Source organism: Lingula anatina, chromosome 6, assembly GCF_051362555.1.
Source record: "Lingula anatina isolate TDL-2025a chromosome 6, LinAna3.0, whole genome shotgun sequence".
Classification (NCBI taxonomy): domain Eukaryota; kingdom Metazoa; phylum Brachiopoda; class Lingulata; order Lingulida; family Lingulidae; genus Lingula; species Lingula anatina.
In genome coordinates, this window is record NC_141772.1 from 820,158 (window position 1) to 834,259 (window position 14,102).

The 14,102-nt window shown below is 38.5% G+C and overlaps 1 protein-coding gene across 1 annotated transcript; it reads right to left on the bottom strand.

The window, feature by feature from the left end:
• Nucleotides 1-132: 132 nt before the first annotated feature.
• LOC106162561 (uncharacterized) lies at nt 133-13,390 on the bottom strand. The gene is made up of 8 exons (XM_087015589.1): nt 13,208-13,390; nt 8,680-8,786; nt 8,225-8,377; nt 7,175-7,348; nt 6,854-6,947; nt 6,345-6,590; nt 3,688-6,081; nt 133-3,346 (listed from the first exon to the last, which is right to left on the bottom strand). The coding sequence occupies exons 2-8, from the start codon at nt 8,776-8,778 to the stop codon at nt 2,985-2,987; spliced, it is 3,522 nt and encodes a 1,173-aa protein (XP_086871715.1). The 5' UTR covers nt 8,779-8,786; nt 13,208-13,390; the 3' UTR covers nt 133-2,984.
• Nucleotides 13,391-14,102: the final 712 nt, after the last annotated feature.

Consider the following 14,102-nt stretch of genomic DNA (forward strand, 5'->3'; position numbering starts at 1 on the left):
AGTCACTCTTTCACTTCCTTTACTGTTCTTCGGAAAATCATTTTCAAACAAAATTCTAAAATTTCTCTCACCATTACATCATTGACAAAACCACATTTATCTTAATAAAAACAAAATACAAACAATACAGAATGGACATATATATATTTATTTATTGATATTCACCATCAGTTTTTTTATAATATACAAGATGATGTCTGTAAGATCTTCAGCGAGTCCCGTCTCTCCATGGGATTACAACATTTCACAAGTGAATATATTCCTAAATGCCGACAAGAACATCTTCAAACTCGCATCAACCTGTTAATGAACCAGCAACCTGGCTTCAAAACCTGCTGCACAGCAAAGAATCAAAACATTTGTGCCACTGACGTTTAAGAGTCACAATATTTTGTTCAAAAGCAGAGAAAAATGTTGACTTTTCAAACAATCATATATAGATCAGGGACTCCTAGAATGCACTTAGTGACAAGGTCCCCTTTTTAATGTGCATGAAAATACACAGCAAACAAGGCAGACAATGTTTTCTGTTGCTGTAAAGTTTGAAGAATTTTGGAGAAAGATGCAGAAACAGGCCAGATAATTATGAAATCAGGCACATTTCAGATGTTTAAAATCGCTGTAAGGGCTTGATCAATTTTGGAAAAAAGATGCTGAAACAGGTGAGATCATTATGAAATCTGAAGCATTTCAATATTTTATTTTTTTCCAATACTCATTATTTTCTAGTAACTAGTAAATATCTGGGGAAAATATTAACAAATTCAAGTTTCTGTTAAGCACCACCAACACTTTTAACCATGTCAATATTTACACAGACATATATGACATTTAAATTATTTACCAAACAGAAAATGCCCTTTTTTTCTTTTCCAACCGTTTACACGAGTTAAAGACCCGATAAATTAAAAAAAAAAAACCTTGGTCAACTTCATGAAACTTGGTTTCACCCCCAGACCTGTGTGTCTTTTGTCAAAGCTTTTAAGTTATTTATCACAAACAAAAACTTTCTAACCAGTTGGCCATAAATGAGAGGTAGAACTTTTTTTCAGTTGCCTGCACTGACATGAGATAAAATATGCAAACCTTCAGACACCAAATACACAATTTTACCATTATGCAGTAATTTTTCCTCAAGCAACAGCTATTAACACTTATTTGCCATTTATTGAAGAAAAAAATATAGCTTTTTTTCTTCGCCTCATGAGACACTTTTAAACTTAGTCTTCAATTCACTTGGCTTCAAATCCAGGACTGCAAGGTTGATAGATCATAAATAATGAATAGCCATATTACAATACCAAGACTGCTTACCTCTTGGTTTGATTAAAAATATACTGACCTTTCCTATGTAGCAGACAGCAGGATGCCCTATACAACCACCCAATATAAATGGGTTTACAAATATACTGTGTACATGTTGTACACACAAAATAAATAAATAAAAATTGTTTAAAATGATAATAATAACAGTGTTGGAATAAAATGTTATATACAAATGTACAGCTATGCACAACTGGGATCGATACAATGTGTTGATATTCATATATAATGACTTGTGTATATCATTAAGTAGATGTGCCCACTATGGCATGATAATATTACCAAAACCATCTGGACATCACTAAACTTGTAAAAGAAATGTTCTCAACTGCTTAAAAGAAATACACAGGACTAGCAGACAAATGCTAAGATCTGCAGGGAGTCCAAAGATTCTGATCCAATATGAAACAGCCAAGTCTAAATACCCAACCTTTCTGTCCATGGAAGGAGCAGATACAGTTATTATTATTTTTTTCATTAATTCAAAATATTAATTTCAGCTATTAAATATTATCTTCATTGCTTTTTTTTGTCACATAGGAACAAAGCAATTTGATCTTATGGCTGATAAAATTGGTAGAAAAGCAAAAACAAAATTTATCTCGCAGAAAGTCGAAGCATTGAGGTCAACCTCTCAGCAGACTCGGCCGGAAATGTTGGTACCACATGCTGTGCAGAACAGAAAAATAAATAAAATTTCCCCTCCAGTTACGGATATAAGTTTTCATAAAGCGATGAGCTTGCATGGAGTACAACACCACTAACTGGGAGCCTGAAGGATAACTCGTCAATGATTTTATGCACAGGAACATAAAATTACGGCAACACGCAAGGTTTTTATGACTATGTGATGAAATTTTTAGAGATTAGTTTGTCTGTAGGGAGTGAACCATGACCTTGGATATTTTCCATATCTACAATTTTCAAAAATGTTCTAGAACAGCAGTCTGTCAAAACTTTGAAGCAATGGAGGCACTGCATTTTGCCCACCACATGAAAATAATCCAAAAATGAACTATTCCAAGCTTTCCTCTTGCCTTTCTTTATACAATTAATTAAAACTGTGGAATAAGGCAGGACCTACACTCCAAAGTGGACCAATAATTCACTGAACTTGGAAAATCTTTTTTAAGACAGCCTTCAGTTTGTCTCTTACACATAAAAGCGCATAATTCCTAAAAATAATAATTATTTCACTGAAGGTTAAAATACAGATTCCAAAATTAGAGAGAGGTAATAGCCTTGCTGATCCAGATGATAATTTTGGGAGTATAATTATTTTCATAAGGGCGTTTTTGATGTAGTCACCAGCAAATAAAATATATCTTAAACCACACCAGTAGTGAACAACAGCAAATTTTTGTGAATTACCGAGACCAACAATGAAAATTAAATGACAACTTGTTTAAAATTACAATTTCCCAAATGAATTACTTAGTGTATAAAGCTAAGTGTATTCCAAATGCAACAGCTAAACTGCTGGTGAAAATTTTGGCAAAATCAAAATTATGAACCAATTTCAAGACAAACTGGGCAAAAAAATAGTACACTCATATCAGCATTCAGAATTTGCCTTAAATGTGCTATTTGAGAATGAGCAAATGATAGCACACCAGTACTCATACATTTAAAATCAACAACAGATTCCTTTGATGGAAAATCTAATCCAAGTAGATGACTTCCTCATAGAGCACAAGTTCCTCTTCTGTACTACTATCAGAGGTGATTTCCCCATCCTCCTCCGCAGAAACCAATGGAGATATCCTCTGACCTTGACCTCCAAAGTTGACCTTGACCTTACCATCTGAAGTCCTGGTATATCCTCTACTGTTACTGTTATTGTTGTTACTGTTTTGTTTACTGAATCGCATCCAGTGTTTATTCCCCGACTTGGACTGAAGTTTTTTTCTGAGTGCGCTGGATGTAACCCTTCCTGTTCTCGGAGGACCTTGCTTCTGCTGAATTCCTGTGACCTTGTTCACTCTTGAGAGCGATGACCTCGTCTTTAGTCTGCCTTCATTATCTTTAAATTAAAGCACAAAAATGCTTTTATCATAAACATTGTGATAATTATTTCACTTTGGTTCAATAAAAAAATATGAGAATTATCAATAAAAAAAAATGTGATTATTTGTTGGAGTGACTGAAGTGCAAGCAAGTACATCAGATATGAGGCACACGACTGTAAAAATGCAATTGTATGTTTAAGTAACAGCCCCGAGTAGAATATTATTATGTAAAGATTTATTCTTAAACTATTTGCACATAAAACAATATCATACATTATTAACACACACCAACTCTCCAATTACTTGCATAGTAAGATAACATGCTGGCACCTGCCCATGCAACCGCAACCCTCACCTTTCCTCCTGTTGCTTCCCTTGCTTTCCCGGCGGTCCTGTCTTGCGCTGCTGACCCACTCAATGCACATATCACTGCTATCGCCTTCCAGGGAACATTTCCAATTCTCGATAGCCTCCCAGAAATTCGGTTTATCCAGACGGAGGCTGCTCCCGTCAGCTTCCAGTCGGGTAGATTTGCCGTTTTGTCTGACACTTTCATGTAATTTTCTCTTGCTGGCAGTCGAGCCAGTAGAAGAGGTTGGTGAATGAGTCCACGACCTGGTCCGCCTGTGACTAGCGCTACTACTGATAGTAATTCCAGAATCTTTATCATCATTTTTCTCACTGGTCTTCTTAGCATGTTGATTTGAATGGACAGGGGACTGTTTTGATTTGAACGTCTCTGTGCTCTCAGGGGAAGACGAGAGACTGATGGTGAGAGGTTCATGAAAGGCCACCGTCTCAGGATCGAGAGAGCGATTCTGTCTGGTTCTTCCTCCACTACCCCAATGTGATGAAGACAATGGAATGCCATCCATGACAGAATTCATATCCTCTCGACTGATCCTGAAAGAAATTTCGGAGTCTACTGACATCTCAGAACATGAAGAAGATGAGCTACTTTTTCTGCCTCGTCCTACACCCTCCATTGTTCTTTTGTTGGATCTTAGGGGTCTCCATTGCTGATTGCCTGTAGCTTTACTCTGCTGCTGTACATTTCTCCCTTGTTCAGCTGTGATTGTCCCTTTACTGCTCTGGTGTACTGAAGAGGAAACCGCGGCAGATCCAGATCTGTGAGTTTTACAAGGAGAAGGGTCTCTTGATTTTTGCTTCAGCTTCTCGCTGCGAGATATACCTCTGGTACTGGACCTCTGATTTCTCCTCTGTGGCTCCTGACTGAACGAAGACTCTGAATCCACACTACATATTTCCAAAGACCAGTCTGACTCAGAGAGGGTTTGGTCGACCTCAGTGTTGGTACCACCAGCATGGGGTGCGGCAACAACTGGAATGTCTTCCAGCACAATGATGGAACTGCTTGAGGAATCCGAACTTGAAGACGCTGATCTCCTGCGGGTGAATCTTGGACAAGGCTCTTCCCATATGGAGATTTGTTTGGGCGAACTGTTTGTTTGCGTTCCCACAGCAACAGCTTTGCGAGATGATGGACATGTTCTTTTACTTGTCCTTTGAACCAAATCTTTGTTGTTGTTAGCACTGACGTGTTGTGGGAATTTTCCACCTGGAGATCCGTGTGAAGTAATCCTATTGTTTGGCACTTGACAGGTCTGACTGAAATATTCGCCTGAAGTCACTGGTGCTGGTGATTTGTCCAACAAACTGGCTAAAGTTGGCAACTTATTCTGTGGCGATTTATTTGGTGACTGTGACCTTGACCTACATTGACCTACTTTAGATCCCGAACTCTTTTCCTGATTGGTAGAGGTTGGATGAACTATGAGATGACCTCTGCTGATAGAGTTCCCAATCCTGCCCCTGGACCCGCTTCCTCCCTCTAACTCAGACAGCAGACTTCGGTACACATGGACCCCTGGTTCTCTGAACGCGACATCAAGTTCCCCAGGAGGCAGTCGTGCCGCAGCAAGCCACCCATCTCTTGGTGAGGTCCCATTCATTTTTGGGACAGCGTCCTTGTCTGGGGTTTTTACCCAGAGGGCGATCTCTGTTGTCGACAACGGTTTTAGGTCGATGACAGGGACCTTCACTGGCTTCACCCACTTTTTAATGTCCTCTTTTTTAAGTCTCTGTAGCACCACTTTACATTTAGGTAAACTTCTGGCCAGTTTCCTTCCCCTTTTATCAAGTCCTGTGACAAGTCTTTTGTACTGTTCTCTTCGTTGTCTGGTGGAGAAGGTATACATGTGATAATACTTAGGGTTAGTCCTTCGTGTCTTTTTAAAAGTGATTGGAAAATTGGCGTTCCTTTCACGGAGTTTCCCCATGACTGCACTCTTAGTGGGCGTGTGACAGAAGCGATTGTAATCGAGAATAACACTTCCGGTGCCCTCGCTGCCAGGCTGCACCAAGCGCTTCACGCGTTTACCCAGTGGAGAGCTCACGTCAATTGTCAGTAGATTCCCTCGACCCATATACCCACTCTGCCTCTCGTCTGCCTCACTAATATCTGACGATGCATCCGAAACGCTCTCCAAATCAGCCGGCCGGTCTTCCTTGCAAACACTTAGTCTGCGCCAACTTGGGGTGTGTGGAGTGTGGGGGGTGTCGGGAGGTTCTCGTGTGAGCTGTGACAGCAGTGACTTTGGGGTGCGGGGGGTGGTGGGGGACCTAGGCGTCTGGGGTTCCTCCACCTCCAGAGCTTTGTCATCAATGACAATGTCCTTCTTTTTCTTCTTCAGTTCCTCTGCTTTGTACTGGGGCAACAGGCCTAACCCTACGAATAAATATATAATTAATCAACCCAATTCACAAGCTCTTGATATTTTATAAATTTTATTTATATTTATTTCTCATGTCAATATCTAGAAGATATAGTTTCCAGGCACTGTCTATGATAACTAGTGACATCTTTCTAAATATCTTATTAGGGTTTTCAACACCTACCTAATTTCTCCTGTAATTTTAATGACTTTTTCCTTCTACATTTACTATGCAATGCATTTTCCTTTAACTCCCATTTCCACAAACATTTGGTACCTGACAAAAATTTATCCTTTGGAGGCCGTTTCCCAGACTCTCGTCTCTGAACAATCTTCAGAGGCGTCAGCTCCGGAATGTGTCGATTGCGCAACATTTTGTGAGGAGGTGTCTGAAGCTGCTGATGAAAACTTGAGGGCCGCTGCTCACAAATGTTCTGATGATTTAAAAGCTCCGTCTTTGAGCAGTATTCCTTTTCACAGTGAAAACAGATAAACACTTCCACAAAGGTTTTATCTCTGTGATCTGAAAAGATCAAACATTTGTTTTAAACAGAGTAGAGAATGCCCACCATGCTCTGTAACAGGTATATATTTGTTGTATAAGGTGTTTTGATCAAAATTTAATAAGACTATGAAGTTAGAAACCTGCATATTGATGATGCTAGCTTAAAATCCCATTTTTAGTAGCTCTGCCAGGAAGGCTTTGATCGTTTATTGATTTGTTAATTAACAACAAATCTGCTGATAGCCGATAATGATCTCATCCCTGTTTATTTCAGGATTTACCTTCTGACAAAGATGTACTCCTTGTATTTCTGGCGGGGGAGTCCCCCGGGACAGGAATGTAGGCACTGGCACTGGTTAGAGATGGATCAGCAAACTGAATCGCAATGAACAGGGTAAAATAATTTCATGATATGACACTTTATTTGATTTTATCACATCTCAGTGTCTGCTGAATCTGACAATAATTAATTGATTAATTAATTATTTGACAAACATCCTTTGCATTTTTCCAAGTCAATTTCCTCAAATTAAGCCTTCAGACCATTTCAATTTCAAACTTCACTGATCAGTAAAATGATCCTCAGAATCAACCTCAAGCACCTGTGTATTTCTGCTGTCTCCCAGCGTATGACCTTTCTCTCCACCAAGAAAACTCAGGGCTCCGTTTGGCTTGGTAACCACCTGCACATTGGGGCCCAGACACAGGAGATCCTGGCGGCCGTGATATAAATAACAGTGGACAATGACGTTACGCAGGGCATCAGTGAGAGACAGCTGGAAAGAGAAAGACATATTATCATGAAGTAGAGATTGTGCCAATTCATATGAGGCAGTGATTTTATCACAGAGAGATGGATTTAACAAAGGGGAAATACAGTTTTTTTGTTTGGTTTATTTGGCTTTTTTTTTTGCCCAAACTTGCCCTACGACTGCCACCTCTGTGACACAACATAGGTAAACTGCGAAACCCTCTCATTTTTTAAAAGATGTTACTTTTCTGTCTTTCTTAAAACAAAAATACAACCACACCTGTTACCACACGATCCCCTACAAGCCGAACTCCAGAGAATTATTCAACACAAGCCAATCATGTGAAGATATTTTTCTCCTCTGGCCACCACCACTAAATATAGCATCAGGCAACAGAGGAAATGAAATGGCAAAAGAAAATCCTTGATCCATGCTGAAGCTTTACAAGTACTGACACACTGCACCCATACTTCTCAGCATGGAAATTATTGATCTTCTTTTGCTCTCACAAAATTAGGATAGAAAAATAAATGGCATGGAAAAACCGTAAGGTCAAGATTATGATGGTTGTTCCCTTGAAAACAGATTTTTTTGTCAAAAAAAAAATGTTGAATAAATTTCTATTGCACACAGCTAAGGTTTAGAAGTGTGACATGCCAAGGGAAAAACTGAATTAATCACTCAGTCAAAAAAAAAAAAAAAAAAAAAAAAACACCTTCTTCAATTTCAACAGTTTCCCTCCAATATTGAGTTGTCTGTCGGAGCATCTTCTAGCTATTCATCAGGGAGGCTCTGAAGATGCGCTGACAGAAATTGAAATGTCTAAGTCTATGTAAGTCTACAAACCTACAGCCTGTCTTAGTCTACTAACTTGCAGCCTGTCTATCTTAGTCTACTAACCTGCAGCCTGTCTATCTTGCCATCTTTATTGATGTCCACCCAGGGCACCTGCTCTGGCCACCACTCTGGCCGTGCGGACTCCAGACCATAGCCAGGGTTCTTCTTGCCTGTCACACACTGGAGCATCTTAGTGATGAATGCTTGCATTTCTCTCTACAGACACAAATGATATATAGCTAATAGATAAAGACATTTAGAGGCACCAAGATTATTCCATTAGCCAAATACAGGCCAAGATGACCCCCAATTATCACATAAGTAAAATGACTTAAATTCTTCACTTTGACCCAATTGTCACGTAGATAAAGGTGAACCAATTACTTGTCATAAATAGGTCAAGATGACCCAATTACTTCTCATAAATAGGTCAAGATGACACAATTACTTCTCATAAATAGGTCAAGATGACGCAATTACATGTCACATAGATCAAGATGATCCCGTTTCCTACCCACCTTACTCATATGCTGGAGATTGGTGACAGGTGGAAGCTGTGTCAGATCAGGAGCACATCCCTTGGACCTGGTGGCCATGTTGTCACAGGCTGCAGGCATCTTACAGCCTGGAGCAATAACAGTAACAGGACTTAAAGGTACATACGAACCCAGCATAGGTGGAGCGTGGATTCCCAGTAACACATGTAAACCACTTCTACTAGATTCTTATATGACTCAAATAAATTCGACATGCCAAGGGATAAACTGAATAGATCACTCGATCAGCCATAAAAGACCTTTAGACTGCTCCTTTCTTTAAATTTTTGGTTGTAAATTTAACCTACTTTTGTGACCTACTTTCCTGCCCCATTAACATACAGTTTAGAATGCCAGCAAACATCATTTTTGGGTAAAATTAAACAATGCCTTTTGGCAATTCTCTTAGTTATACTACTTGAAACTATATGCAGGCATTTGGTTGGTTTTTATGACAAAAAATTGACTTTGTATGCATCTTTAAATGAAGACTCAAGGCATTAATGAAATTTAACCACGACATCAAGTTGGATGCAGCAGATAGAGTAAATACCAACACTAAAATGAAACGAACTAACAGCTGTAGCCATAGGTCTTTAAAGAATCTATAGGTGGCATTAGTCAATTTAATGCTATTTGTTTTCCATTCTTGAAGGACCATGTATCAATAGCTAGAACTGTCTAATCTTGATATAGAGCTTTTTATTGAGTAAAATACACTACACCCATCATATGACGGCCATGTTGGAAAAGCTTCCAGGCAGCCTTTGGCTTGAGCAAAATCCTCTGCTAACCTTTTCCAGCAGAGTCAATCTGCTCCATTCTGACAGATACCCATCACAGAGAATCCATGTCTGAGCTTTCACCTTTCATCACATACTTCCCATACAAAAACTCTCTCATATTTCAGCTGCCATACTGACATAACTGCTTTCCTGTTAGGACTGAAATTATGCTCTTTTCCAGAAATGAAACTCCCACTGTTCATATATCAGACTGTATTGATCACAGAGTTAATCCAAGGGTCTCTTTTCTCATAGGCCGCATTCAGAACAGTGGACTAACTAGCCCAAGGTCAAATATGGCGACCCACTAAAAAGCTTGCCGTCTAATCTGCTAATAGACACTGAAAAGATTCCCTGTGGGAAAGTATTCAAGTGGGTTGGCCATATTTGACCCTCGAACTACTTCACTGTTCCTAATGCAGGCATATACTGGCCAAACATTAATAAAGACATCCAGCCAAACTGAACTCAAAGAGTTTTAACAGCACAATGACCTTGATGTAGGTCAGTGGTCAATACTCATAATTGCCAGAATCCTATCTCTTACTAGTAACTTTATGATAATAAGGCCATGCGAAAGGCACTTTAATACATGTTTACCAATACAGTGACAGCAAGTTACCGACAGGTTATGGTCTGAGAGGTTGGCCATTTCTGCTTCATTCCCCCCGATTTCAGAGTACTAGTAGATAATTTGTTCAAAAGTCCAACAAAAGAACAGCACATTAATAATTTAGCAAATGTATAAATAATAGGTATATATTTTTTAATTTTTTTTTCAGAATCTCCACTTTAAAAAATACAAAACTTAATAAGAACTCGGCATTTACTCGCCCCATAATAGCCTCGAAATGAAAGGTGATATCGCCATGGCAATTCGCGATACTTTCGAGTTACGGAACCAATATTAAGCCTGGAGGTTGCCACAGATATATATATTACCATTCTACTAAACTGATATGCAGACCCTCCGGCACTGAATTAGCTCTCTTTTTCCTTAATGAGCCCAACAGTGAGCACAATTACTCAATATCTAATGAGGTCAAGCTATGGCTAAAGAGGTGAAAATTAATACCTGGGTGACTAATAGGCTGTGTGGGCTTAGGAGGATTATTTCAATAGACCATACATTACCATTGTCATATATTTCCATAATTTACTGCAGTATTGTAAAACAGTTACATACAAATCCTGATTACTTGTACAGACTTTTTTCACATGTAAATGTACAGTATGCTAGTAGGTTGATCTGTCTTAGGCCCCATTCAGAATAAGGGGACTAAATAGTGAGAGTCAAATACGGCCAACCCACTTGAATATTTCCCCATGAGATATCTAATCAGTGTGTCTTAGCAGATTAAACAGCAAGCTTTGTAGTGGGTCGCCATTTTTGACCCTCGGACTAGTTAGTCCCCTATTCTGAATGGCGCCTTACTTGGAATAAGTAGTGCCTTAATGGCCAAAACCACATTTCCAAAATGGCGGAAAGATGCCCAAGATGCCCAAGTTGGCCTTTGCCCTCATCAAGTGTGGTTTTCTGTATCCCATCAGATTGACTGGTTTTATGCTACAGGAAGCGTTAGTACCTTTCACAAACCTCCAAAACCAATCAAAATAAGTCAAGATGCCATGTAGCGCGCGCGCGCGCGCGTGTGTGTGTGTGGGGGGGGGGGGGGGGGGGAGGGGGGGCATTAAGTCAACTCTATCACTTTAAAGCCAGACTTCTCTCAATACAGAAAAATGTAATAGATATTCAAATCTATTGGTACGATTTTCTGTGTTGCAAGATTTGAGAGATGAGAAAAGGCCTTCACCTGGCAGCACTGCCCCACTCTACCTTGTGGGTTCAACCCAATTTGCATGCTAATATGCCCCTGGCAAAGGATCCACAAGGCAACAGGATTTGTTTCTCCTTGTAGCTGCTAATGGGCTGTATTATGGGCCATGAAGTAATTTGAGTCCCATATAATAACAAGCTGCTAGATCAGCCAATGTGTTCTCATTTAAAGAATGAGACTCAGAATATTGAAAAAAAAAATTATTAAAAACAAAAAAGCCACATTAAACAGTATTTTCATTTTGCAGCTGCTGCGTAGCTGTAGAAAAAAATACTTAGGCAGCATGCAATTTTCAATAAAAAGATTAAACAAATTTGTTTGACTGAAGCAATTACTTGGAACCACACTTTAAAGTTCCAGTTTTAGCACGCTCGGACTTCAAGAATAACTCACTAGTACCTACTTGACTTAAAACAATTGGTGGGTTTTTTGCAAGCTTTTGTCAGGGTTCTCGCTATTTGCATCTTTTTCTAGACTGCAGACAAAATGGCCAAAGATGTCAGGTATTGTACCCAGGAGTCATATGTATATTCTAAACTGAAAAAGAGCAATATTTCTCCTCTTTCTTTATAGTTTAATGAAAAAAGGGATAAGGTTCTTGATTTTATCATATCCCAGTAATACAGCTTGGGCGTTACTGCCAGAATTCAAAGGGCAAGTAATATAAGCGGCCATTAAAGGTACACAAAAGAGGATCTTGGCTCAAAATTTCATACTTAAGCTTGGGGGAAATCCAACCTTTAATCTTCCTTATTTGACACTCTCCATAACTCTGTAACAATTTTGGAAGAAGCCAAACATCAAAACCCATGGGTTGGTGGAGATTCTTAACTTTTGTCATTCATTTCCGCTCAACTTCAACATATCAGGGGTGGGGAATGTGATATTTTTAAAACGATATTAAAGAAGGCCATATTTCTGTCATTTCATAATTTAAAAGTTTTAATTGCCCTCAGATAAGTTCAACAAGGTGCAATCCATGTACTAAGAATGCATTTTTATCCTTATTTTGTGTGGGATAATGTCTGTACTTCGTTAAATATGTGAGGAATGTATTCTTGATTATATCCTGGACAAAGCAGAAGATTCAAACAGGAATGTGAGAGGACTTGCAGTAATGTCAGTTTTGCAGTAAATAACATGACATACAAACAGACCACAGATTATAAATTGGAACAATTGTACTGGATGCGATGATCGAATTTGAAAAATCCACAATAAAGCAGGGGTAAATTACTTTTTTATCTATCAAGATTTGTGGGTAAAATTATACACTGCACTTTTTTTTATTTCTGTATTCAGTGATCAAGACACCTGTTTTCTTTTTCAATTTATCTATACTGCGACACTGAATAAAAGACCAAAGATAGTCTCTAAAGACAGCATCAACGACATGATTGTCTAAATTCGGTAAATACGTAATGCCATAACTAATTAAAAGTTCAACAAATTATCATAAATTTAACAAAATATTTCATATCAAAATTCTTGCTTTTATCTGTGTAAATGTTAGCAGAATATAATATTGACAGGTTTGCATCTAACAACACGTGTGAGAGTGCTAACTGTCAATGTCGTATGTCAAACAGCCCAAAGCGACCAAACTATGAAATTGCGGGTCTTGATAAAATCACGAACAAACCGTCGTGTTTTGGATCAAAATCTGAAACTAAATCCCATACGAATCACGCAATCTGTATTCATAGATAAATCTTAATTAAATATTAATGTTTACATTCCAAGAGCAAGTCATGAATCGATAAAGAATTCCAATGACCTACTTTTTAAATATCATATGGTGGCTCGCAAGCTTTCAGAGCCCATTGTCCAAAATCGGTCTTTACTTACACTCAAATCAAAATTTCAGCCCTAATTTCCATAACTTACCGGTAAAAATGTAAATAAAGGCAACTTGTTCTGATCATCTCGCCACCTTCTGTCTAAAGAGCAATCGACCGGCCAGTATTAGTACATAAGCTTTGAGTTATCAATAATGCTTTTGTGTCTCTCTGTCTGAAAGAGCCCAAAATGGCGGTTGATCGTTGGACACCTTACATCCGGGAACTTCGGTGGTGAAAACTGGAAGCAAGTTTTGGGTGGTGGAAATAATTAAATAAAATGAGAAAACTGGGTGAGAATTTCGGGATAATGGTTTAATAACATTCCCAATGAAATCGGATAAAATCATAAACAGTTTGATCCTGGATATAAATATTTTTTACATTTGTGATTAAGCGATAGTTGTCCAATGGAAAAGGTTTCTGTTACCTGCATGTATGAGCACGTAACTGATTCTTATAACTTTCATTTCTAAATTCGAATGCGGAAGGCAAGGCTGATTTTAATTTCATATATATTACGTATATGAAATAAATAATGTTGAATTATTGGCAATTAAAATATTATCACTATATATTATTTTTTTCTTTTTTGTCCAACTGTATGCCAATTAAATAGGCATACATATTAATTAAATAGGCATCTACCAGAATAGGCCTAATGAGGAAATGTATTTTTGCGTAAAGTATTATAGAGGCAACATTGTTAGTACATTTTGTCCCGAAAGAAAGGCAAATGTGATAAGACTAGAAATGCAAAACTATTTAACTAGTCTACGTATACGCCCTTAAATAATGTCAACGCGATAGGTACAGTAGGCTAATTAACGTAATTAGGCCTATATATATGGTTCCACTCCAAGAATTTAGCAAGACCGACGAGAAAGCACAAAAGAGTGTACTTCGTTCTACGACGATAAGACAACATGCAGCTGGGTTTTACC

Coding starts and splice junctions, on each gene's coding strand:
- LOC106162561 (XM_087015589.1), bottom strand. CDS start 8,778: ATGCCTGCAGCCTGTGACAACATGGCCACCAGGTCCAAGGGATGTGCT. Junction 8,378..8,679: donor ATCTCCAGCATATGAGTAAG/GTGGGTAGGAAA, acceptor TTGTGTCTGTAG/AGAGAAATGCAAGCATTCAT. Junction 7,349..8,224: donor GCAAGATAGACAGGCTGCAG/GTTAGTAGACTA, acceptor TTCTCTTTCCAG/CTGTCTCTCACTGATGCCCT.